At 45.2% G+C, this 25,502-nt stretch overlaps 1 protein-coding gene across 2 annotated transcripts in view; it reads right to left on the bottom strand.

The window, feature by feature from the left end:
* LOC306922427 (ras and Rab interactor 2-like) overlaps window positions 1-25,502 on the bottom strand; it is a 68,694-nt gene that overhangs the window by 30,050 nt on the left and 13,142 nt on the right. For both annotated transcript variants that reach the window (XM_079500028.1, XM_079500029.1), the window contains exons 2-3: window positions 16,204-16,404; window positions 119-213 (exon numbers count right to left, since the gene is read on the bottom strand). In XM_079500028.1, coding sequence (XP_079356154.1) covers window positions 119-213; window positions 16,204-16,278 — 170 coding nt within the window. In that variant the 5' untranslated portion in view covers window positions 16,279-16,404. The remainder of the gene's footprint in view (window positions 1-118; window positions 214-16,203; window positions 16,405-25,502) is intronic.

Raw genomic sequence — 25,502 nt, 5'->3', positions numbered from 1 at the left:
GACTGACATAGAAACATAGCTTTTTCAGAAAACTGTCAGGATGTAGAAGACATTTTTAGAAGCTGATCTCAGGTCAGAATGGGTTAAAACATAGCCATGTGTGAAAGCTTCTTCTCACCCTTGCAGGACCATAGGCTCTTTATCCTCCTCGGGGGACGTCTGTACCATCTCCTGCTCCAGCTCTCCCAGCTCCGACGCAAACGTGTCGATCAGCTGGGGAAGACAAACGGCCGAGGCTTTATCAGCACGTCATAATATCAACGAAGGAAAAAGGCCATGAGACGAAAGAGGAAATGAAATGGAGACCCCGGGTGGGATGGCGGCGGTGATGCGGTTCTCGTCCGACTCCTGTCCAAACTAAGGCAGGGAAAAACTTTGTCCTATCCTGTGTATGTTACATCACTTCCTACAGGAAGCCTGTAGACAAAGCCACAACAATAATGAGCCACATACACACACACCCAGATACACGTCCATTCCACACACACCTCTCCTCGGTGGAAACCTTGTTGTATGTCCCAACGCCGCTACGTTTCAGGAAATGGAAAAAGGAATCTGTGGATGTATTTGTTACTTTGTCAGAAGCTCTTTTTTCTCCTTTCTTCTAAAAAAAAAGTCTTCTAAATCCAAACAGTTTTCTGAAAAACTCATGTTTCTATGTCAGTGGTTCTCACCCCCCCCCCCCCCCCCAAAAAAACAAAGATTTGAGTTAAAAACGTTCGCTTTGAAAGAATATATAGTTAAAGATTTGCGCCACATTTTCACAAATTTTCTAAAAAATAAATTAAAAGCTCGTCCTTTCCCGTCCTTTAGAAGAAAAATAAATAAATTAAAAGCCACATACATTATTCTGAGCAAATCACACCGTGCTACACCACGGCACATAGTGAGCTTGTAGATTGCCTGTTTCCACTGCTATTGACACTCATGACATTGTCATACGACTAAGTATAAAATACAGCATACATTCATGAAATATACTGTATAAAATATGAAATGACTGTACAGATATACACACAGGCTCGCCGCGCACACACACAGGAAAATAGACAGACACAAAAACAGACACCATTTTCCGTCCACCTTATCTGAACTTCAACTAAGATCGTTGTAAACAACAAATCTGCGGAAATGTAAACATCTGCATGATAGCTCCAAACCAAAAAGGGAAATGGAGGAAGTGGTCAAGAGGACAGGGATAAGGTTTTGACCCATAACCTCATCCTTATCAGTCACGGCTATTTCTAGGAGGAGACGGATAAGGATTGTGGTTGGCAGGCCTTCTGCTCTGGATTATATTAGTCAAACAGAAGCAGAACGGGACAAGATCCAATAATCTACATAGCCCGGCTTTATGTTAACTGCATTTACACAACAGTTAGTTCCAGTCTAGTAATTTAATTGGACAAGAGGCATTTCATGATGTTTTCCATTCTAATTGATACAAAAAAGACAATTATAAAACATTGAAGTCATTCAATAAGATTTCACCAACTGCACACTCGTGCCAGCAGCCGATTAACAGCCCAGATGATATACTGTAGTACACTAAAGTATAACAGCACTATCTTCTCCTGTGATAGTGCTTAAATGTAGTTTTGTCTACAATCTAGCTTTGAAATGACAATGCTTTTCAAAGCCCACTTGATTATAAGGATAGAGACACGCACTGTTACTACTGTAACAGTGTCTTTGCAGGTGTCCAATAATTCTGTACCAACCTGTAATGGTTGAGGCAAGCGTTGTCTGAGACACTTGCATTATAAGATCGAGGTTTAATACATGACCTCAAGTACATTAACGAAAGCAGCGAGAGGAGCATATTTGCAGATAAGAGATGCCCGTGCTACTGAGCCAAGCTGTGACCATAACAATACATTCAGTAAATATCAGGTCAGCATACATTGGGGTCTTGGAATATTCAGACTGCTGAGGCATTTCACAAGGAGAAGGACAAATCGCATCTTTGCATTCTTAAGGACAAAGGTGAACAATACAATAACAATATATAAAGTGTCATTAAAAGTTATTGATAGGACAGTAGGCAGACAGGAAATGCCGGTGTAGCTAAAGGTGGCCGTACACTAGCCGATAATCGGGCATTTTTGACGCTCGGGGGGTGCCCGACTCAATCGGGAGCGATTCTCGGGCATAAATTATCGTCTAGTGTGAGTGTATTAAAAAGATCCAATCGTAATCCCTCCGATCTGCTCGGGGCTGCTCACAGACCGATCGGGATCGGCCCGATCAACATCAAGAATGTTTGATATTTGCGCCCGAGGTGCGCCCGAGTTTTAAACTCGTGTAGTGTGTGCTGTATAAAATAATCGGATAAAATAATCGGGCCCGATTATCCTGTAGTGTGTGGTGCTATCAGATTTCAGATTGAAAAAAATCGGCTAGTGTAAGGCCACCTTAAGTGCCCGGACCGATATGCCAGTGGTCTGGGCCATATGATATGGTGTCATTAAAACAGACCGCTATGCCAGTGGTCTGGGCCATAAGGTGTCATTAAAACAGACCGCTATGCCAGTGGTCTGGGCCATAAGGTGTCATTAAAACAGACCGCTATGCCAGTGGTCTGGGTCATAAGGTGTCATTAAAACAGACCGCTATGCCAGTGGTCTGGGCCATAAGGTGTCATTAAAACAGACCGCTATGCCAGTGGTCTGGGCCATAAGGTGTCATTAAAACAGACTGCTATGCCAGTGGTCTGGGCCATAAGGTGTCATTAAAACAGACCGCTATGCCAGTGGTCTGGGCCATAAGGTGTCATTAAAACAGACCGCTATGCCAGTGGTCTGGGCCATAAGGTGTCATTAAAACAGACCGCTATGCCAGTGGTCTGGGCCATAAGGTGTCATTAAAACAGACCGCTATGCCAGTGGTCTGGGCCATATGGTGTCATTAAAACAGACCGCTATGCCAGTGGTCTGGGCCATAAGGTGTCATTAAAACAGACCGCTATGCCAGTGGTCTGGGCCATAAGGTGTCATTAAAACAGACCGCTATGCCAGTGGTCTGGGCCATATGGTGTCATTAAAACAGACCGCTATGCCAGTGGTCTGGGCCATAAGGTGTCATTAAAACAGACCGCTATGCCAGTGGTCTGGGCCATAAGGTGTCATTAAAACAGACCGCTATGCCAGTGGTCTGGGCCATAAGGTGTCATTAAAACAGACCGCTATGCCAGTGGTCTGGGCCATAAGGTGTCATTAAAACAGACCGCTATGCCAGTGGTCTGGGCCATATGGTGTCATTAAAACAGACCGCTATGCCAGTGGTCTGGGCCATAAGGTGTCATTAAAACAGACCGCTATGCCAGTGGTCTGGGCCATAAGGTGTCATTAAAACAGACCGCTATGCCAGTGGTCTGGGCCATAAGGTGTCATTAAAACAGACCGCTATGCCAGTGGTCTGGGCCATAAGGTGTCATTAAAACAGACCGCTATGCCAGTGGTCTGGGCCATATGGTGTCATTAAAACAGACCGCTATGCCAGTGGTCTGGGCCATATGGTGTCATTAAAACAAACCGCTATGCCAGTGGTCTGGGCCATAAGGTGTCATTAAAACAGACCGCTATGCCAGTGGTCTGGGCCATAAGGTGTCATTAAAACAGACCGCTATGCCAGTGGTCTGGGCCATAAGGTGTCATTAAAACAGACCGCTATGCCAGTGGTCTGGGCCATAAGGTGTCATTAAAACAAACCGCTATGCCAGTGGTCTGGGCCATAAGGTGTCATTAAAACAGACCGCTATGCCAGTGGTCTGGGCCATAAGGTGTCATTAAAACAGACCGCTATGCCAGTGGTCTGGGCCATAAGGTGTCATTAAAACAGACCGCTATGCCAGTGGTCTGGGCCATAAGGTGTCATTAAAACAAACCGATATGCCAGTGGTCTGGGCCATAAGGTGTCATTAAAACAGACCGCTATGCCAGTGGTCTGGGCCATAAGGTGTCATTAAAACAGACCGCTATGCCAGTGGTCTGGGCCATAAGGTGTCATTAAAACAGACCGCTATGCCAGTGGTCTGGGCCATAAGGTGTCATTCTATCTACCATATTTCCTCACACACAGGTTTCCCTAAAACAATTGATCAGATGACTGCAGAGTCTATATTTTACCAAGTGGATCATATCACTCCAGTTCTTTACTCTGCCTTCCTGTCAAATAAATGATGATTTCACAATACTACCATTGGTTTATAAAGCACTGAAAGGTTAATGGACAAAATACATTTCTTGGGAATGATCATGGACCAATGAACCATCTCTAAGGTCATCTGGGACAGGTCTGCTTTCCATCCCCCAGAGTCAGAACTAAATGTTATATATATATATTCAGCATTCACTACATATCTGGAACAATCTCCCAGAGGACTGCAGGTCTGATACAACTCACAGTACTTTTAAATCAAGGCTAAATAATACCTTTCCGTTTGCTGCAGCCTTTTATAATAATACCTTTCTGTTTGCTGCAGCCTTTTTCTGAGTAAAAGAAAAACTGAAAATTGCACACGGTAAGTTTGTTCTCTTATTCTTTCCTGTTTATTTTTCATTCAAATGTCATTTTATAATGTTTTTCTCTTACTTAATGGTTTATGTGAAGTCCTCGAAATTGCCTTGTTGAAAAGAAAGTGTGCTTTACAAATAAACTTGCCTCGCCTTGCAGCAGGTTTATTTTTCTAAGGAATTGGAATGCTTGATATCATCTCGTCCCCACAGCTCCGCTTCACTTCTACAGAGGTATTACGACACAATTCAAGGGCATGTTAACCCATTTTGACCTGAGGACGATTCTACACATGCCTTCTAATTCCTGACAGTTTTCTGAAAAACCCATGTTTCTGTGTCAGTCGTTTTCAAACATTTTCATGTCAAAGACCCCCAAAACTAGACCCCCATCTAGAAAACATGTTGTTCCAGAGACCCCTCAGAAGCAAAGATTTGAGTTAAAAACTCGCTCTGAAAGAATATATATTCAAAAGTTTCGGGCACATTTTCACGAATTTTCAAAAATAGCAGACCTACATTAGCAGTAGATCTGCTATTTTTCAATAGCTAAAGTATAACATAATGCTTAAAACACCAACAGGGGTTCCCGCCCAAAATGGGTTAAACCTCTTCTCAGATATCTGAACTGACGTTGAAACTTGCATGAATTTGTACACGGTGTTTCCCAAACATTTTCAAACCAGCATCCCTATATTGTGCCTCTCATTGGCAAAGAAAAAAAAAAGATTGGAAATACAATTTGATGGCACCATTTCTAGAATGAACAGTTCAGTAACCTGTCTACCAGTGATATGGATTCCAAGATAAATATATAATAAATAAAGTTAGCATGCTGAAATTGAAGACACTGTGTCAATAACAAAATAAATCACACCCGTGTGAAGGCGAGTGGTGCAGTTCTGGCGGAAGTTCCAGACCCACAGGAACGCACCCAGGGTGCCGCCCCGATACCGGCGTGCCGCCCCGTGTCCGAAACGGTTGAGAAATGACAGTTACCGTGTGGGGGTCCCTCTACTGTACCCTCTACTGTACTGTACTGTCACTGTACTGTACTGGCACACCCGAAATCATCATATATACGGTTAATGTGTGCGTGTGTGTTTGTGTGTGTGTGTTAGGTTGCGCACAGGTGGTGAAAAACAACCATGCTGTTTTCGTGCTCAGACGCACCCAGCCAGGCACACACACACATAGCTCCGTAAGGGAGTGGTTGCACCACTCAACAACATCTTGTTTTAATTTACCAAATCTGCCTACCTACAGTAACTGTCCACAGCCCTCCTCTGAGACACAGAGCAACTAGACAGAAATGGTGCCGTCTTACAATGAGGACCAATTATACAAAGATACTAACTACACTATACTAACTGCCCCGCCGATAGGATGGTTCTGTATACCATGAGGACCTTCTGTTTTTGTATTTGGTGTTATGTGCTCTGTGTTGTTTTTGATGTGGGTGTTTGAACAGACAGTGGTCCTTTAAGTGGTCCCCAAATGACCCCTGGGGTGGGGGGTCTCAAAGTGGGGTTGGTCCCCATTCCCCACTTTTGAGAACCACTGCTTTGTAGGAAAAAGCGTTGGCACACCTAGAAACCAGGCGTCTGCACAGGTGCGTAGGCCAGTGGACATCAATGAAACCAGGCGTCTGCACAGGTGCGTAGGCCAGTGGACATCAATGAAACCAGGCGTATGCACAGGTGCGTAGGCCAGTGGACATCAATGAAACCAGGCGTATGCACAGGTGCGTAGGCCAGTGGACATCAATGAAACCAGGCGTATGCACAGGTGCGTAGGCCAGTGGACATCAATGAAACCAGGCGTATGCACAGGTGCGTAGGCCAGTGGACATCAATGAAACCAGGCGTATGCACAGGTGCGTAGGCCAGTGGACATCAATGAAACCAGGCGTATGCACAGGTGCGTAGGCCAGTGGACATCAATGAAACCAGGCGTATGCACAGGTGCGTAGGCCAGTGGACATCAATGCAAGGAATGAAAATACACCCGCACACTGTGTATCTGCTCGGTACATGAGTATTTACACTGTGTATCTGCTCGGTACATGAGTATTTACACTGTGTATCTGCTCGGTACATGAGTATTTAACTGTGTATCTGCTCGGTACATGAGTATTTAACTGTGTATCTGCTCGGTACATGAGTATTTAACTGTGTATCTGCTCGGTACATGAGTATTTAACTGTGTATCTGCTCGGTACATGAGTATTTAACTGTGTATCTGCTCGGTACATGAGTATTTAACTGTGTATCTGCTCGGTACATGAGTATTTTCTTTTAATAATGCAACGTTTCGGTCCCTCCGGACTAGAGATGCTCCGATAATCGGCCGATCGGCAATTTACCCTATATGTGATCAGCAATTTACCCTATCTATAGAAACCGATCTTTTACACTATTTAAGTGGTATAAATGTCAATCAGATATATAGTATAATATCATTTTGCATTTTTGTGACAGGCCTAAACATTCTCCCCTTCCTCCCCACACACAGGAACAGTTTAGATGTGGGTTTTGACATAATTATGATAATTTTGGAAATATTCAAATTTGCCTCTTACGCACAAGATCAGTATCGGCCATATCGGTATCGGCCGATCATGAGAAAAACAATCGGTGATCGGGATCGGCCCCAAAAAATCGGGCCCAAAAAACCTGATCGGAGCATCCCTACCTTCTTCAGAACCACTGCTTTAAACATGACAGAGAAACAGGCAATGCTTTGCCACCTTGGCAGTCTGTCACCATTATGTCTGGTTCTGATATAACCCACTAGGAGGCATCATTTTCAAGCGTTTCCAGCACATATGGAAGGCTCCAGGCCAGACCACTGTGACCACAGGCCCCTGTAATTCCCCCTCAGAAAAAAAAGGACGACTGGAGCCAGTTCTGTCTCCCCCAAAAGCTCACTCTGTCAGCGTAATGTTGTATTATACCGTACACAGCAATCATGAGTCAGCCGGTTATCTGCAGCTGTGAGATCTACGCAGTCACTAAATGAGGCTACTGGTGGTCAACTCAGAAACCTAACACAGTCTAAAAATGTCCTCAACGTTGACACACTTTGATAGATTTTCTTTTTAAGATAGCCTGTGAGCCTACATCCAACTGACAGTGAAGTGACAATGTAAGGACTTTAGCTTATTTAGACCTGAAAGTTGGCTGGAACGTATCCGTGTTGCCTTTAGCCATTATTTAAAACGTTAGCTGTTGAAAAATAGCAGATGCTCGTAGCAGAAGCTCGTAGCGCGGCACCAAGTGCCGCGCCACGAGCTTGTAGATCTGTGATTTTTGAAAAATCGTGAAAATGTGTGCAAATCTTTGAAAATATATTCGTTCACAGCAAACGTTTTTAACTCAAATATTTGCTTCTGGGGGGTCCCTGGAACAATATATTTTCAGATGGGGGTTGGCGGCCGATTACAGATAGTTTTTGGGGTCCTTGACATGAAAAGGTTTGAGAACCGCTGACATAGAAAACTATGTTTTTCAGAAAACTGTCAGGATTTAGAAGACATTTTGTTAAATCAACCTCATGGTCTAAATGGGTTAAATACTTTTTTAATACCTAAAAAAAAAGAAAGAAGAAAAGAAAAGACAGGGAAAAAAACATTACTGGATCAAAAGTAATCAACAAACTATACTATCAAAAGTAAAAAAGAACTGGTCAAACATTGGCCAAATTGTCAAATCATATAAGAAAGAGGCAAACATTGTGAAAATAGCCGGTCTACAAGCTCACAAGGCCTCGCAACACCAGACGATGCAAGCTTGTAGATCTGCTATTTTCAGAATATTTATCTGAGTCAAACATAACGTAACGACCCCAACCCGATACAGCCTCAGATGCGACCGTTATGCCCATACATGGTCATGTGCATATTTATAAGACCGTCTTCAAACGTGGCATGGGTATCATCGAGGAGTCAAGAGAGTGGGATAGAGTCGTTTGGATTATACGGTTGTCCAGAACAGCCGATCCAACCGATACGCCCATTCATGGGCATGCAAAATAGGGATCTCCATATACTGTATGATCATATAACGGACAAGGACCGACACATACGGAGATCACCATGTGGGCACCAAAGGGACACAGACAGACAGACAGACAGACAGACAGACAGACAGACAGACAGACAGACAGACAGACAGACAGACAGACAGACAGACAGACAGACAGACAGAGCGGGTACTCTTGACAAAGCCCCCGACACAATGACTCAGACATAATATCGGCGGTATACAAAGTAGGTGTGAGGGCCGCGTAGCTCTAGTATAGTAGAACTAGATAATCTACCTTTTTTTATTATTTCTGAAACCATTTTGTAATAGGGCGACTGAAGCCAGAGGCTATGGTTATTTAGGGGACTTTGGCATGGAAATGTTTGGGAACAAAACGAGGCTACTACTGCATTTGCTACAAGGGGCTAGAGGTAGAGGAGGTGTGGAATAAAGTTCCTCACACACCAGCAGTGTGCTGAACCCATTTAGGCCTGACATCATCTGAAAAAATATATATTTAAAGATTTGTGCCTCATTTTTACGATTTTTCAAAAATAGCAGACCTACAAGCTCGTAGCGCGCCACTCGGTGGCGCGCTATGAGCTTGTAGATCTGCTATTTTTCAATAGCTAAACTGTAACATAATGCTTAGTTAAAACACCAAGGTACCAACCAGCACATCGGGAGCAATTTGGGGTTCAGTGTCTTGCCCAAGGACACTTCGACATGTAGCCAGGAGGAGCCGGGATTCGAACCGCCGACCCATGGATCATTGGACGACCTGCTCTACCTCTTGAGCCACAGCCGCCCCAATGTGAATTAATCGCATGAAATAAACACCCTCGGTGTGTAAAGGAACTAAAGAAACAGCAATCACAGATGAAAGGAAATTCTTCAGCCAGAAAATGAAGGTCAGTGAGTGAACACACCAGTTATTATGAATGCACTGCGGAGCGCTAATGGCAATACATACAAGCACGGGCCTTGTTTAACACCGCTGACTTTTATAGCGATGGAAAACATTGTATGCCCAAAAACCATTACTTTTCAGGAACTGGAAAAGAACTGGAGAACCTGTGTTCCATATAGTGTAGTTATTATTTAGTCACAAGACAGATATTTAACCACTTTCAACCTGGCGTCCCTATTTTGGGCATGTCATTACATTTTCCAAAATGTGAAAAACGAATTCAACAATTCACAAAAAAAGAATTTCAATAGTGAAAATAAACTACAATACAATAACTACGGAAACTACTTTTACGACGACTTTTGCACGACACTGTCATACAAAATATGACTGTCAAATAAAAATAGGTCATTAAGTTATGAAAAAACAAGGTTTCCGCCCGACAGTGACCAAACGAGTGCTACTGTATACCAAGAGAGGCACAGGAATAGAAACTCCTGTCATCTACTCTGTTTCCTGTCCATATACACAGAAGATGGAGAACGTTTTAGGTTGTAGCGCGCACACACACACACACACACACACACACACACACACACACACACACACACACACACACACACACACACACACACACACACACACACACACACACACACACACACACACACACACACACAGAGAGGGAGAGAGAGAGAGAGAGAGGAGAGGAGACCCACATGGGTCCAGGCTTGAGAGCGTATGAGTTGACCCACATGGGTCCAGGCTTGAGAGCGTATGAGTTGACCCACATGGGTCCAGGCTTGAGAGCGTATGAGTTGACCCACATGGGTCCAGGCTTGAGAGCGTATGAGTTGACCCACATGGGTCCAGGCTTGAGAGCGTATGAGTTGACCCACATGGGTCCAGGCTTGAGAGCGTATGAGTTGACCCACATGGGTCCAGGCTTTTACACTGTCAGGGCAGTATTATGCGTGTCTTAAGTACCAGGTCTTATTACTTAACTTAAGACCTGGAGGCGTGATCAATGCCATTTGGCTATTCTGAGTGGCCAAACAGCATTGACCACGCCTCCAGGTCTTAAGTTAAGTCATAAGACCTGGTACTTAAGACACGCATAATACTGCCCTCAGAGTTAAATTGATTTGACTGCGGATTTGACTCTGCATGGGAGGCGTTCAGGGAACCCAGGATTTGACTCTGCATGGGAGGCGTTCAGGGAACCCAGGATTTGACTCTGCATGGGAGGCGTTCAGGGAACCCAGGATTTGACTCTGCATGGGAGGCGTTCAGGGAACCCAGGATTTGACTCTGCATGGGAGGCGTTCAGGGAACCCAGGATTTGACTCTGCATGGGAGGCGTTCAGGGAACCCAGGATTTGACTCTGCATGGGAGGCGTTCAGGGAACCCAGGATTTGACTCTGCATGGGAGGCGTTCAGGGAACCCAGGATTTGACTCTGCATGGGAGGCGTTCAGGGAACCCAGGCCTGATGGAAAGAGTTGTCTAGAGTCTAGACATATGAGTCTAATAAGTGTGACGCTCCTGTTAGATATGGATAGTAAGTTACTACAGTAGTATGTGTGCACAGAGAGACCAACTCTTTTGCAATGGCGGATGGTGGAACCTAGCTAGCCTGCCGGCGGATTACGGTCTGGAGAGGCTCAATTGTACGCCCATTTCCTACACCAGAGAACTGGTGTGGCCAATCGGGACACGGTATGCAATATGGGCGGGCTTTGGTACAGTGACGTTCAATGCTTGAGACCTTTGACTGACAGAAGTTCTGACCAATTGCGTCAAGAGAAAATGTTTGAACCCGCCCCCCGGGAAACAAGATCCATACACAGCATCTCCAGACTCAAATATCACACGACAGTGTGATTTGAGTCTGGCTTATTAGCCAGGCTAGAACCTAGCAGCAAACACTAGAGTTGCAGATATACTAGAAAAGCTCACGCCAACTCATGTTGTGAGTTTGTAGATCTGCTAATGCGCTTTTTGTCTTTGACATAGTATAAAAGGCCATAACAACTTGAACCCTAGCGGCCCAATTTTGAGGGCAAACATTCGGCAAAAAATAGCCTATCTACAAGCTCACAATGCTCACAATGTGACCCGGCGTACTGTTACAGTTTGGCAATTATCTGCAAAGATTTGGTATAGACTCAGAGAGAAAAAGGAGGAGGCCTAGTACAGACCCCTGAGGGACTCCGGTCAAACAGAGCACATAGGGATAAAGTGTGTTTAGGTGCAATGCTGAGTCTACATCCTGATAGTCTTGCTGCCTCCATCACAAGAAACCCACCAGTGCATGCAGGGATAACATCTATGATTCCTTCTAAAGTTTAATGAAATCCCCTTCGGTCCAGTGAAGCGGAGATGCTGTTGAGAAGCCCATTTTGGGGCGGGAACCCCTTTTGGTGTTAGCATTATGTTATGCTTTAGCTATTGAAAAATAGCAGATCTACAAGCTCATAGCGCGCCACCGAGTGGCGCGCTATGAGCTTGTAGGTCTGCTATTTTTTTTAAATCGAAGAACGACTGACATAGAAACATAGCTTTTTCAGAAAACTGTCAGGATGTAGAAGACATTTTTAGAATCTGATCTCAGGTCAGAATGGGTTAAATAGACAGCTCAAAGTAGGGCATTAGGATCTACAGACTGCTGTGTGTGTGTGTGTGTGTGTGTGTGTGTGCGCGCACGCGTGCGTGCGTGCGTGCGCGTGCGTGCGTGCGCGTGCGTGCGTGCGTGTGTGTGTGTGTGTGTGCACGCACTCGCAATATTTGTTTGGTGTTTTCAATATTGTGTACACAAACACGTGGACAGGTAAGGTAAAATTAAACAAAACAAAAACATCACTTTCACAGTGCACACATGTGTCAGACACTCAGCTCACATGAGCGCTGCGCACAGAATTTTCATTCGTCAGCAAGCACAGCCTAAACATGGATTTTGGATTTTTGCTAGCAGGTAAACTGCCACTGCTGGCCAACTTAAAGAAAAATATAGGCCTATGGTAGTAAATAGTAATTATTAAACTACCTGCGCTGCTCGCGCATCAAGGGATTGAGATAATTGCTAGGCAATGTGATGTGTATCTACAGTATCTAGTGTTTCATTTAACTGGAAGAGTTACATTTTTCCTTCCTACACTATCATAGTATGTACTTTGTTTACCGGTGTTCCCCAGGCATCTATACTTGGTCTCTTCCTTCTTTCTTTTTTTCTCTCTACACCAAATAAATCTCTTTTCGGAAAATGACAGATCTTCAAGCTGACATTGTGGTGTTTCGCGACATGTTGCATGCTTGTAGATCCGCAATGTTTTTCAGAATGATATGCGCATACAGGTGCTATGGCTTGCACATAATAGGGACTCTAGGGTTACCGTCTGGAGATATAGAAGTGGAGCAAGTGAGAGTTAAACAATCCAGCAGAAGTCTGAGTAAGTAGTTCTGCAGAAGCAGTTGAGCCGTACACACTCAGATATGACATAATGACTGGCCAGAATATTATCCGCTTGTGTCATCTGACCCTGAAACGATTCAGGCTGACTGAGACCGAAGCACAGAAAGACAGAGTAGAGCCTGAGACCGAAGCACAGAAAGACAGAGTAGAGCCTGAGACCGATGCACAGAAAGACAGAGTAGAGCCTGAGACCGAAGCACAGAAAGACAGAGTAGAGCCTGAGACCGAAGCACAGAAAGACAGAGTAGAGCCTGAGACCGATGCACAGAAAGACAGAGTAGAGCCTGAGACCGATGCACAGAAAGACAGAGTAGAGCCTGAGACCGAAGCACAGAAAGACAGAGTAGAGCCTGAGACCGAAGCACAGAAAGACAGTAGAGCCTGAGACCGAAGCACAGAAAGACAGAGTAGAGCCTGAGACCGAAGCACAGAAAGACAGTAGAGCCTGAGACCGAAGCACAGAAAGACAGAGTAGAGCCTGAGACCGATGCACAGAAAGACAGAGTAGAGCCTGAGCTCTTAGATCGGCTATTTTGGAACAATACTCAATATGGAATAAGTGGTTCAATTATAGTTAATATGTTCTCAAATACAAACGTCCATCAAATCTAAGTCATTCAAATTGATTTGAACATGTTGCCGTTTTGGACCAACTACGGGTCAATACATGGGTAATCGGTGGTACCAGAGTATCGGTCGGGATCCGCACGCGAGACCTGGCTCATTATCCGTCTGTAAACGCCTCCTCTTCCTGCAGCAAGGCGACGGACTGGTTTAATGAGCCGGAGATGTTGACATACTGCAATATTACTGCATGCTCCTTCATTATCTGCTATCACAACTGCTGTGTGTGTGTGTGTGTGTGTGTGTGTGTGTGTGTGTGTGTGTGTGTGTGTGTGTGTGCGTGCGTGCGTGCGTGCGTGCGTGCGTGCGTGCGTGCGTGACGTGCGTGACGTGCGTGTTCTGTGTTTCCGTCAGTGTGAATGAGGGATAGCGTGCGCATGGGGAACTACATGCACTGATGCACCCGAGTGACTGTAGAGGGCGAATGTTAGAAAGAGAGACATGGGGAAAATTAGAAGGGGAACGAAGCGAGAAAGAGCAAATAGGGTGAAAACGTTTTAGGACTCCAGTGCGTGCGTGCGTGCGTGTGTTGTGCGTGCGTGCGTGTTTGTCTGGTGTCCAACAAATGCAGCTGGCATTCTTCATTCCCGTTTCTCCCCCAGTAAAAACGTGAGACTACAACATTATGACAGTGAGACTAGGAAAGTTCATCTGGATGGATGGATGCAACTCTGAATAGTCATGGATCAATGTGTTATTACTCTGTGACTGGGAGCATTAGAAACCAAAGCGTGGTATTCTAATAACATGAAGAAGATCAAGTACAACTACAAGCCATGGCGAAATAAATACATAAATAAATACATCTGGATTCAAAACAGAGATTGAGCAAGAACTGCTCACATAATGATAAACAGATGCAGACGGACAGCAGACGGCAAACACGGAAAGGAATGCAAACAGAAATGATGACGAAACAGCCAAACAGTTGTTCATGCAGCCAGACCTCCATCTGGCCACAGACCTCCATCTGAATGAATGTGTATTTGGCCACAGACCTCCATCTGGCCACAGACCTCCATCTGAATGAATGTGTATTTGGCCACAGACCTCTGAATGTGTATTTGGCCACAGACCTCCATCTGAATGAATGTGTATTTGGCCACAGACCTCTGAATGTGTATTTGGCCATAGACCTCCATCTGAATGAATGTGTATTTGGCCACAGACCTCCATCTGAATGAATGTGTATTTGGCCACAGACCTCCATCTGAATGAATGTGTATTTGGCCACAGACCTCCATCTGAATGAATGTGTATTTGGCCACAGACCTCCATCTGATCGAATGTGTATTTGGCCACAGACCTCCATCTGAATGAATGTGTATTTGGCCACAGACCTCCATCTGAATGAATGTGTATTTGGCCACAGACCTCCATCTGAATGAATGTGTATTTGGCCACAGACCTCCATCTGAATGAATGTGTATTTGGCCACAGACCTCCATCTGAATGAATGTGTATTTGGCCACAGACCTCCATCTGAATGAATGTGTATTTGGCCACAGACCTCCATCTGAATGAATGTGTATTTGGCCACAGACCTCCATCTGAAAATATTTTGTGCCAGCCTGCCAGGGGAGCCCAGACAAGATTTCTGTTGTTGAAATGTTCCAAAAATGTTCAAACATTTTCACATTTTTGTTTAAGAGCTTTGGAAAATAGCAGATCTAGCGAGCTTGTTGTATGTAGGGTACACGTGGTCAGACCGATTTTGATGCCATGTCAACTAATTTTGTTGGGGACCCCCTGGAACACCCCCCCCCCCCCCCCCCGGCCTCAAACTGGGCACAATATACGCTGTAGAGTGCATTGCTGGATTTTGGCGGAAGTAACGCTCAAGGAAGTGACGTTTACATTCTCCGTCAAAGTGAAAATATCGTATCCGGGGGAAATAAATCTGACGGATGTTCCGGCCCGACATTCCCGGCTATGCACTCTCTGCCTTATATTGTGACCAGGCTTTTCTCTTCGCAGATGAGCCCTGGACCGAGGCTACCCTGGCCTCACGAACACCTGGGGGTCCCCAGACCCCACTTTGTTAGAACCAGTGTATTAGTTAGTCCAGTGGATGTCGAAGTGGGGTCTCTGGGGACCCCCAGGAGTCCTTGGTCCAGGGGGTCCCCAGCAAAAGTAGTCAATGTAGCATCACAATACATTTTACCACTGTATCTATTTACACGATGGCTATTCAAAGATAGCAGATCTCCAAGCGAAACATGTACATCTGCTATTTCTGAGAAATGTTTAAAAATATTGAAAATGTTTGGAAATACATCAATGGGCAATATGCACACAGAATTCCCTACTTCCATCAATCACAGGTGATACTAATTAAGGCTCTGTTCCATTTAGTGTTCAGTGGTTCTCAAACCTTTTCATTTCAAGGAGGACCCCCATAACTCTGAAAGTGTACAAATGGGTCCATTTGGTTCCATTTGTACACTCTCAGAGTTAATGTGGCCATTTGGAACCCACTCAAGCAGAGTGTTTCCAGTGAGCCAACATGCACAACAGCAGCACCCTGACTCTGTCTGACCATGAATGGAACAGAGCCTTCATTAGTATCATCGGTAACACCAATGGCGTGTGTTGCATAGAGCCCATTTGGTGGTACATGGAACGATAAGGTTTAAGAAGCACTGAGTCGGTTGTTACCTTGAAGAAGCTACCACTCCTGTCCATGGCACCAGGGGGAGGAGGGGTCCCGGGCGGTGTGCAGCACTGGGCCATGTTGATGTTGTTGTGGAGAAGAGTGTCCCCTCCGCGTCCGGCTGGACTGTTTACGTCTGGGCCGGGTCGCTGCAGTCTGCAGCCCTGTGTGTTTACGTCTGGGCCGGGTCGCTGCAGTCTGCAGCCCTGTGTGCGGATCAGACGGACAAAAGCAGACCAGTCACTTTGGGGCTGTGGTGCGACTGTAGGAAATTCCTGCTTTGGCCACAGTCAGGAATACTGAGGTGCTGGTCCGCTGGAATGCTCTCTTTCCCTCTCAGTCTCGCTCTCACGGCCCCCCTCTCTGTCTCTTTCTCCTTCTCTTCCCCTCTAGTCACGTTCATTTTCTTCTCTCCTGTTTGCCCACAGGTTCTGACACACACTCCGAGTCCTCACATATTCTGTCCCCTTCTCAACACTTATTCTTCTTGTCTGAGCTATATTCCTATGCATGTCCTCAAACGCACATCATTCATTTTCCAGCTGGAAGCCATGGACGTTTCCAACAACACCAGAGTGACATCCCACCCACACTGGCAGTAAATGACACGATTCCATATCAAAACCTTGTATGTTCAAGACTGTTCAGGACATGGAAAAGAGAACATGTGTTTATATGGATCCAGTGTCAACCTGGTGTCTCTATTGTCATTAGAGGTGAAGATATTGATATAGAATGGCTAGTTTTGCTACTTTCGCACAGCACTGTCAACACGACAAAGTATAAAATAAGGCATTCATGTATGAGAACAAACAGATGGAATATGGAGATACAAGGTTTCTGCCCAAACAGTGAGGATATTTAAGCAAAATCGATTTAAAATGGTCTTCCTTGCTTCTCCCAACTAGAAAAAAGTTGCTCATTGGAACTGTACAGTGTTCTCTTTTCTTGTTTGTTTGTGTCACACAAGTTCAGCCCATATTGCCCCATGTTCACTCCCCAACACATGGGTCCTCATTCACAAAGGAGAAATACGCAAGAGTGTAACGGAAGCTTAACGGAAGCGTAAACAGATGCGGGAAATTCCGTCCGATCACGCAACGTTGTTTTGCCGTGCAATTCAAAGAGCGATGTGTACCACAGGTACGCAGGTGTATGTTGTGAGGTACGCAGGTGAATGCGAACGGGTGCCAAATGATCGGAAAATCAGCGGATAACTTCATTTGCATTGATCCACGCCCCATTTCACACCATAAAAGGCGTCAAGCATGACTCAGCAGACAGCAGTAAAAAAAACAAAAAATAACTATAGGCCTTACAGCTCAAACGAAATAGAGGTCCTCCTGACGGAATGCAACAAAATAATGATATTTTCCAGTATAGTGGCTTCACAAATTAAAATAAAAATGATTGCTGGAAAGAAATTAGGCTATATTAGGAAATTAAAAGAAAATGATCTGACCATGTCAAGCGCCGGAGCGACGACCACCACCTGCAGTCTCTTTTTTTACATCCATATACCATTACATTTGTGCGTGATTCTTTATATTGTCTATAGCCTACCATTAAACTATATAAATCATTTTCCCAAGCTTACAAAACGGTGAACGCTGCTCCGCACCGCTGCAGCAATGTCAAGCTGACTTACGGTATAAAATGCAGCTTTTTTATTTATTTATTTAAGTTCGGGACCAAGGCAGCAAGCTAGCGTATACTTGGCAATTATATTATAAAGCCTTTTCTTTTCTATTAAACAATTGCTCACTCACACCTTTGCAGAGGTAAAACATATATCCGATATTTTTATCAGAGCTGCATTGATTCATGCGGGGAATAGATTAATATCATCTCACTGTCATCTGTCTGAATGCCATGTGGAGAATGGATTTGTTCTGATCATGGACACGTAGGCATAGGCCTATATAGCTATTTAAAATTTCAACCATATACGGCGGGTAGCCTCCTCTTTGTCAGATCTAAGTGCAGGTTCATTTATGATGATGTCATATTAAAATGATTCGCGAATTTCGCGGGACATTTGGCACCAAACTTGATTGATCTCATCAATATAGTAGCCTACAGCCCAGCTATAAGTTCCCCATATTATAATTAATTCAGGTGCACTGGCTTAAAACTATGACTGGCCGAATTGCACGCTGATGCAATAATGTGGACTTCTATTTTGTTATAGGGCTAATTCATTTTCCAATTAATTCGTACAGTGCAGAATGCAGATAAGTGTATGTTCTTATTATAATTGTGAGTTTGTTTTTTAACATGCAGCGCGAGTCCGCGAGAGCCGATCTACAAGCTCACAACGCGTTGCACTGCGAGTAGAAAGCTGTCAAGTGCAGCGCAATCGCGCATGCTAGAAATATCCTAATAAATAAATAAAAAGGTGTCGGGTTTGCAGGGGCAGTTTCTGTATGGGACTCTAGGCTAACCTGCCTCTAGAATGCATGCATTTAGGCATCCAAGTGATACTTGGCTTTTATATAAGCTATCATTTTTTTATGTGCTGACCAATGTTTTGGACACATTCCTACATATTTTATCTGAGATTTGGGGACTTTTAATTGATTCAGAATGAAGACTAAAGCCTTCTGAATAAATCTACGCAAGCAGTACACGACCCTCTGAGCTGGCGCAGCTTTTAGCGGAGATTCCGACCATCCGACGTCACCGTCAAGTTCACGTTCAAGTTCATGAATTCCCACGTAATGTGGGAATCCACGTAAATGCCTGTCCGCTCACGCTCCGCTCACGTTACGCAACGGTATGAGCGTAAACGCCGTTGTGAATGAGGACCATGGGGTCTATATCTCTGTTGCTTTGTTCACTCCCCAACACATGTCTATATCTCTGTTGCTTTGTTCACTCCCCAACACATGTCTATATCTCTGTTGCTTTGTTCACTCCCCAACACATGTCTATATCTCTGTTGCTTTGTTCACTCCCCAACACATGTCTATATCTCTGTTGCTTTATTCACTCCCCAACACATGTCTATATCTCTGTTGCTTTATTCACTCCCCAACACATGTCTATATCTCTGTTGCTTTATTCACTCCCTAACACATGTCTATATCTCTGTTGCTTTATTCACTCCCCAACACATGTCTATATCTCTGTTGCTTTGTTCACTCCCCAACACATGTCTATATCTCTGTTGCTTTGTTCACTCCCTAACACATGTCTATATCTCTGTTGCTTTGTTCACTCCCCAACACATGTCTATATCTCTGTTGCTTTGTTCACTCCCTAACACATGTCTATATCTCTGTTGCTTTGTTCACTCCCCAACACATGTCTATATCTCTGTTGCTTTGTTCACTCCCCAACACATGTCTATATCTCTGTTGCTTTGTTCACTCCCCAACACATGTCTATATCTCTGTTGCTTTGTTCACTCCCCAACACATGTCTATATCTCTGTTGCTTTGTTCACTCCCCAACACATGTCTATATCTCTGTTGCTTTGTTCACTCCCCAACACATGTCTATATCTCTGTTGCTTTGTTCACTCCCCAACACATGTCTATATCTCTGTTGCTTTGTTCACTCCCCAACACATGTCTATATCTCTGTTGCTTTGTTCACTCCCTAACACATGTCTATATCTCTGTTGCTTTGTTCACTCCCCAACACATGTCTATATCTCTGTTGCTTTGTTCACTCCCCAACACATGTCTATATCTCTGTTGCTTTGTTCACTCCCCAACACATGGGGTCTATATCTCTGTTGCTTTTCGCCTCCGTCCTCCGCTTTCTTTTACAGCTCAGGCTGAAACTATTAGAGCAGCTTTTCTATCTCTGGCAGTGTTTCACGCTATCGGTCCATAAGTGAGCCGGGGCGGGGCGACGCGCAGCCTGTCCATTACACACACACACACACACACACACACACACACACACACACACACACACACACACACACACACACACACACACACACACACACACACACACACACACACAGCCTGGGCGACGCACAGCCTGTCCATTACACACACACACACTTTTATCTCACACAGGAAGGAAGCCGTCGCCCCCTCCATCACAGGGAGACAACACAGCAACATAGATGACAAATGGGACAGAGAATCTGGATGTTTGGACTTTGTCTCCACGAGCGTCCCCCTGCTCTCCACCCCCCCCCCCCCCCCCCCCCCGGAAGGGGCTAAACAACGTACTAGTCATTTGCATTTTTAAGACCGGCCTCCTAAAAAACCTTGGATTGTCCTTGAATAAAAGTTCAAAAACTCTGTTTCATGATTTAGCTGAATTTTCCAGATTTTTGGAAAGACTGAGGAGATCTGAACGTGGCCTATGGTGATAAATCAATGGCAGCCAGCCAGTATCGCATTTCACACAAACGTCCATGGGAAACGTCACATTGCAGACGGCCATGGATGAGTGGGTACAGAAGCTGCTGTCTGGGAACTAGAAGGACGTCGGCTCCAACCTTGGCTAGCAGTTTATATGTTGAAGTGTCCCTGAGCAAGACTCCTAACTGCTCCCTGGGTGCCGTATTAAAGGCATCCACCGCTCCAATTAACGGTGGCAGTGGCGTGCACAGACATTTAGAGGGGCAGGTGCTCAAGTTAAAAAAGGGCACCTTGTGCAGCGCGTGGAACCGGCCGGTTGCCTTAATTCATTTTGGGCGGGAACCCCTTTTGGTGTTAGCATTATGTTATGCTTTAGCTATTGAAAAATAGCAGATCTACAAGCTCATAGCGCGCCACCGAGTGGCGCGCTATGAACTTGTAGCTCTGCTATTTTTGAAAAATAAAAAAAAAGAAGAAAAAAAGTTTTTTTTCCTTTTTTTTTCAAAAGGGCACATTGCCAAAAGGGCAGGGGGTGCTCTAGCACCCCCTAGTGTCTATCTGTGCACGCCACTGAACGGTGGGACAAATTTCACATACGAGCAGAGCAAGTACAGGAATCTATGGGGGAAAAAAAACGTTTTTGGTTTCATAAAAAAGTGTCATAAATATGTTAGTAACAACATATGCAAGACCCCAGTGGTGGAACATATTGAAAAATGCTACTTGCCCAAATGTGATAATAACCATCACATCTGTGATGATGGCTATGGCCGTTTTTACTAGGATTGTTTTTCGTGCAAAACTAATGCTTGCAAAGGATTCAGAATCATGAAAAACTAGTTTGACACGTCACATGCTACTTAATTCAGAATTACATTTTGCCTTACATAGTTTGTTACTGGTACAGTACATCACCTATTTTAAAATTTTTAAGTGGTGCAACCACTTTATTAAGTAGCTTTGTGTGTCCGTGGCTGGCTGGGTCTGTCCGAGCATGAAAATAGCGTTTGGTTGGTTTTCACAACCAAGTGTCACTGTTGCGCAGCCTAACACACACACACACACACACACACACACACACACACACACACACACACACACACACACACACACACACACACACACACACACACACACACACACACACACACACACACACACACACACACACACACACACACACACACACACACACACACACCCCCCCCCCCCCTGGGGGCCCCCACACGGTAACTCTGTCATTTCTCAACCGTTCCGGACGCGGGGCGGCTCGCCAGAACCGGCCCGGCCCCCTGAGCGCGTTCCTGGGGGTCTGGATGTTCCAGGGACACCCCGATGACCCCCGGGTACCCCCACAAGGTAACTTGTGGGGGTACCCGTATAAGGTAACAATACGGGGAAGCAGCTTTTTGCTTCTACGGGCCGACGGCGTGGAACAAACTCCCACTGTACCTTCGACAGGCAGCCTCTGTAGACATTTTTAAAGCACAGCTCAAGACCCACTTCTACACCCTTGCTTTTAATTGATTTGTTTAAAAAAAAAAATGTTATTCATGTCCTCACTGTATTGCATTACTGCTCTTGTTTTTTAATGTTTATGCCTTGCTTTTCTTTTCTTTTTTTTCCTCTCCATTGCTCTGTAAAGCACTTTGAGCTGCATTTCATGTCATGAAAGGTGCTATACAAATAAAGTTTTATTATTATTATTATTGTCTCTCATTTCTCGACAAAAGGAGAGGAGGGCAGGCATGACACATACAGAGGCAGAGAAAGAGAGAGATAAAGAGAGGTCGGGTCGGGTGGGAGAGTGACAGAGAGGGGGAAGGGAGACACAAGGCTTGCAGGAGAGAGAGCCAATAATGATGAAAACAAGCAGAGATTTCCTGGCAGGCCGTCAGGGGTCTGAACAGACAGATAATAGAGATGGGTTCAGCGAGGACTCAAGCTGACTCACGCTACTTTGCTGCAGTGCGCGCCAGTGTCCTGTATAGCGTAAATAGCAGATCTGCAAGTTCACAATGTGTCGCACTGCGATGCGTTGTGAACTTGTAGACCTGCCGTTTTCGGTGCGCGACACCTGCGCTCAACCAAGTACAAATCAGGCTTCGGGTTATCCAGGTATCTCCACGTTGTGTGGATCTTACTGCGAATGACTACAATTTCCTCCCTAAGCTTTGGTTCAGTGGAAATGAAAAAGGGGAGGTGCATGCTGGGAACTGTAGTAAACAAGAGGAGAGCTTCCAGTTTATGCCAGGTAGAGTGCCCTGTTTGTATCTGTAGTCCACATCAGCAGCTTCATTCAACTGCTGTCAGTCATATCCAATATTAACAAGCAAAAACACTGAACCAACTTTAACAGTATGAGTTCATTCAGAACACTAGTGTGTGTGTGTGTGTGTGTGTGTGTGTGTGTGTGTGTCAGTCTCAGCTGCTAGCAAACAAAGACACTTCTGAGCTCTGACTGAGCTAGTCTCGGCCACACAGGAACACAGTCACTGGCACTGCTACACAGGGAAACACTGTTTCTAAGATAACACACACACACACACACACACACACACACACACACACACACACACACACACACACACACACACACACACACACACACACACACACACACACACACACACACACACACACACACACACACACACACACACACACACACACACACAGAGAGAGAGAGGGAGAGAGAGAGAGAGAGAGAGAGAGAAAGAGGAGTGAGAGAAGAGAGGAGAGAGAAAGCGAGCAAGGAGGAAGAGATAGAGAGAAGGAGACAGGGGGTTTTGTCTTGAATAATGAAAGAGACCAACAGGCCATGCTAGTGAGACTGTTCTGTGGTTCCTTTTAAAGCCCATAATGGTGAGAGAGCAGCGTGGGGGACGCTACGCTTCTCCCAGTGGGCGTCATGATACAAGTTCCATGCTAGCACTAATGAATAGCCTCACTGTCTCTCATTGCAACTACTCGCAGGTGTGTGTGTGGGTGTGTGTGTGTGTGTGTGTGTGTGTGTGTGTGTGTGTGTGTGTGTGTGTGTGTGTGGTATGTGCGTAGTGTGTGCATGGGTGTTTTAGGGCTGCAACTATCGATCATTTTCTGATTACATCTTTTTTGAAAAAAAATATCTAATCAAATACATTGATTACTAGTAGATGTGCTCCGATCGATCGGACGATTTTCACTCCAAATGACTCGATCGGTAATTTACCCGATCTGGAGAAACCGATCATTTGTACAATTTAAGTGGTATATCTTTGCGACAGGCCTAAACATTCTCCCCTTCATCCCCACGATGCGACAGGCCTAAACATTCTCCACTTCATCCCCACGACGCGACAGGCCTAAACATTCTCCCCTTCATCCCCACGATGCGACAGGCCTAAACATTCTCCCCTTCATCCCCACGACGCGACAGGCCTAAACATTCTCCCCTTCATCCCCACGACGCGACAGGCCTTAACATTCTCCCCTTCATCCCCACGACGCGACAGGCCTAAACATTCTCCACTTCATCCCCACCATGCGACAGGCCTTAACATTCTGCCCTTCATCCCCACGACGCGACAGGCCTTAACATTCTGCCCTTCATCCCCACGACGCGACAGGCCTAAACATTCTCCACTTCATCCCCACGACGCGACAGGCCTAAACATTCTCCCCTTCATCCCCACGACGCGACAGGCCTAAACATTCTCCCCTTCATCCCCACGATGCGACAGGCCTTAACATTCTGCCCTTCATCCCCACGACGCGACAGGCCTTAACATTCTCCCCTTCATCCCCACGACGCGACAGGCCTAAACATTCTGCCCTTCATCCCCACGACGCGACAGGCCTAAACATTCTCCCCTTCATCCCCACGACGCGACAGGCCTAAACATTCTCCCCTTCATCCCCACGATGCGACAGGCCTAAACATTCTCCCCTTCATCCCCACGATGAGACAGGCCTAAACATTCTCCCCTTCATCCCCACGACGCGACAGGCCTAAACATTCTCCCCTTCATCCCCACGACGCGACAGGCCTTAACATTCTCCCCTTCATCCCCACACACACACAGGAACATTTTCGATGTGGGTTTTGATGTATAATCATTTTTGGGAATATTCAAATTTTCCCCTTGCGCACAAGATCGGCATCGGGCCGATCGTGAGAAAAACGATCGGCGATCGATCGGGATCAGTCCCAAAAAACCTGATCGGAGCACCTCTAATTACTAGTGCGATTAGCAAAACCACTTAAGCCTTTTCTTATAAAACTTATCACATCGTGTGATCATGCATTGTGAGCTTGTAGAGCTCCTATATTCAGTAATTCTGCTACTGTATTAACCCATTTTGACCTGAGATCAGATTCTAAAAATGTCTTCTACATCCTGACAGTTTTCTGAAAAAGCTATGTTTCTATGTCCGTCGTTCTTCGATTTTTCAAAAATAGCAGACCTACAAGCTCGTAGCGCGCCACTCGGTGGCGCGCTACGAGCTTGTAGATCTGCTATTTTTCAATAGCTAAAGCATAACATAATGCCAAAAGGGGGTTCCCGCACATGGTGTGATCATGCATTGTCAGCGTGTAGAGCTCCTATATTCAGTAATTCTACTGTATTTAAAAAAAGAAAGAAAACTTGAAAACGTATGGTGTAAAACTGCAAAACAACACAGTTCCTGAATTGCATCTTTTGACTGCAGCCAGCAGCCTCTCTGCAGAGGAGTGGACACGCTATGGGGACTTCCAGAAAACAACAAGTCATCAATCATCACTCAGCAATGCAAGTCATTGTGTTTACATGGCCGTAGAATGGATTGAACAACACAACCCTTTGCCGCACGTTTGATGGCAGTGGAGGACATTTTTCATGGAGTTTTTATGACAAAGATTAAGAAGATGACAAAGATTAAGTGTCATATACAGACACTGATCCCAGGATACGTTTTTACAGCGACCTGGTCGGTTAATGGCTGTTGCGAAAGTT

The sequence above is a fragment of the Electrona antarctica genome (genome assembly GCF_951216825.1).
Source record: "Electrona antarctica genome assembly, chromosome: 4".
NCBI lineage: Eukaryota > Metazoa > Chordata > Actinopteri > Myctophiformes > Myctophidae > Electrona > Electrona antarctica.
The sequence above is the reverse complement of the archived record's forward strand: the minus strand, read 5'-3'. Positions and strand labels throughout refer to the sequence as shown.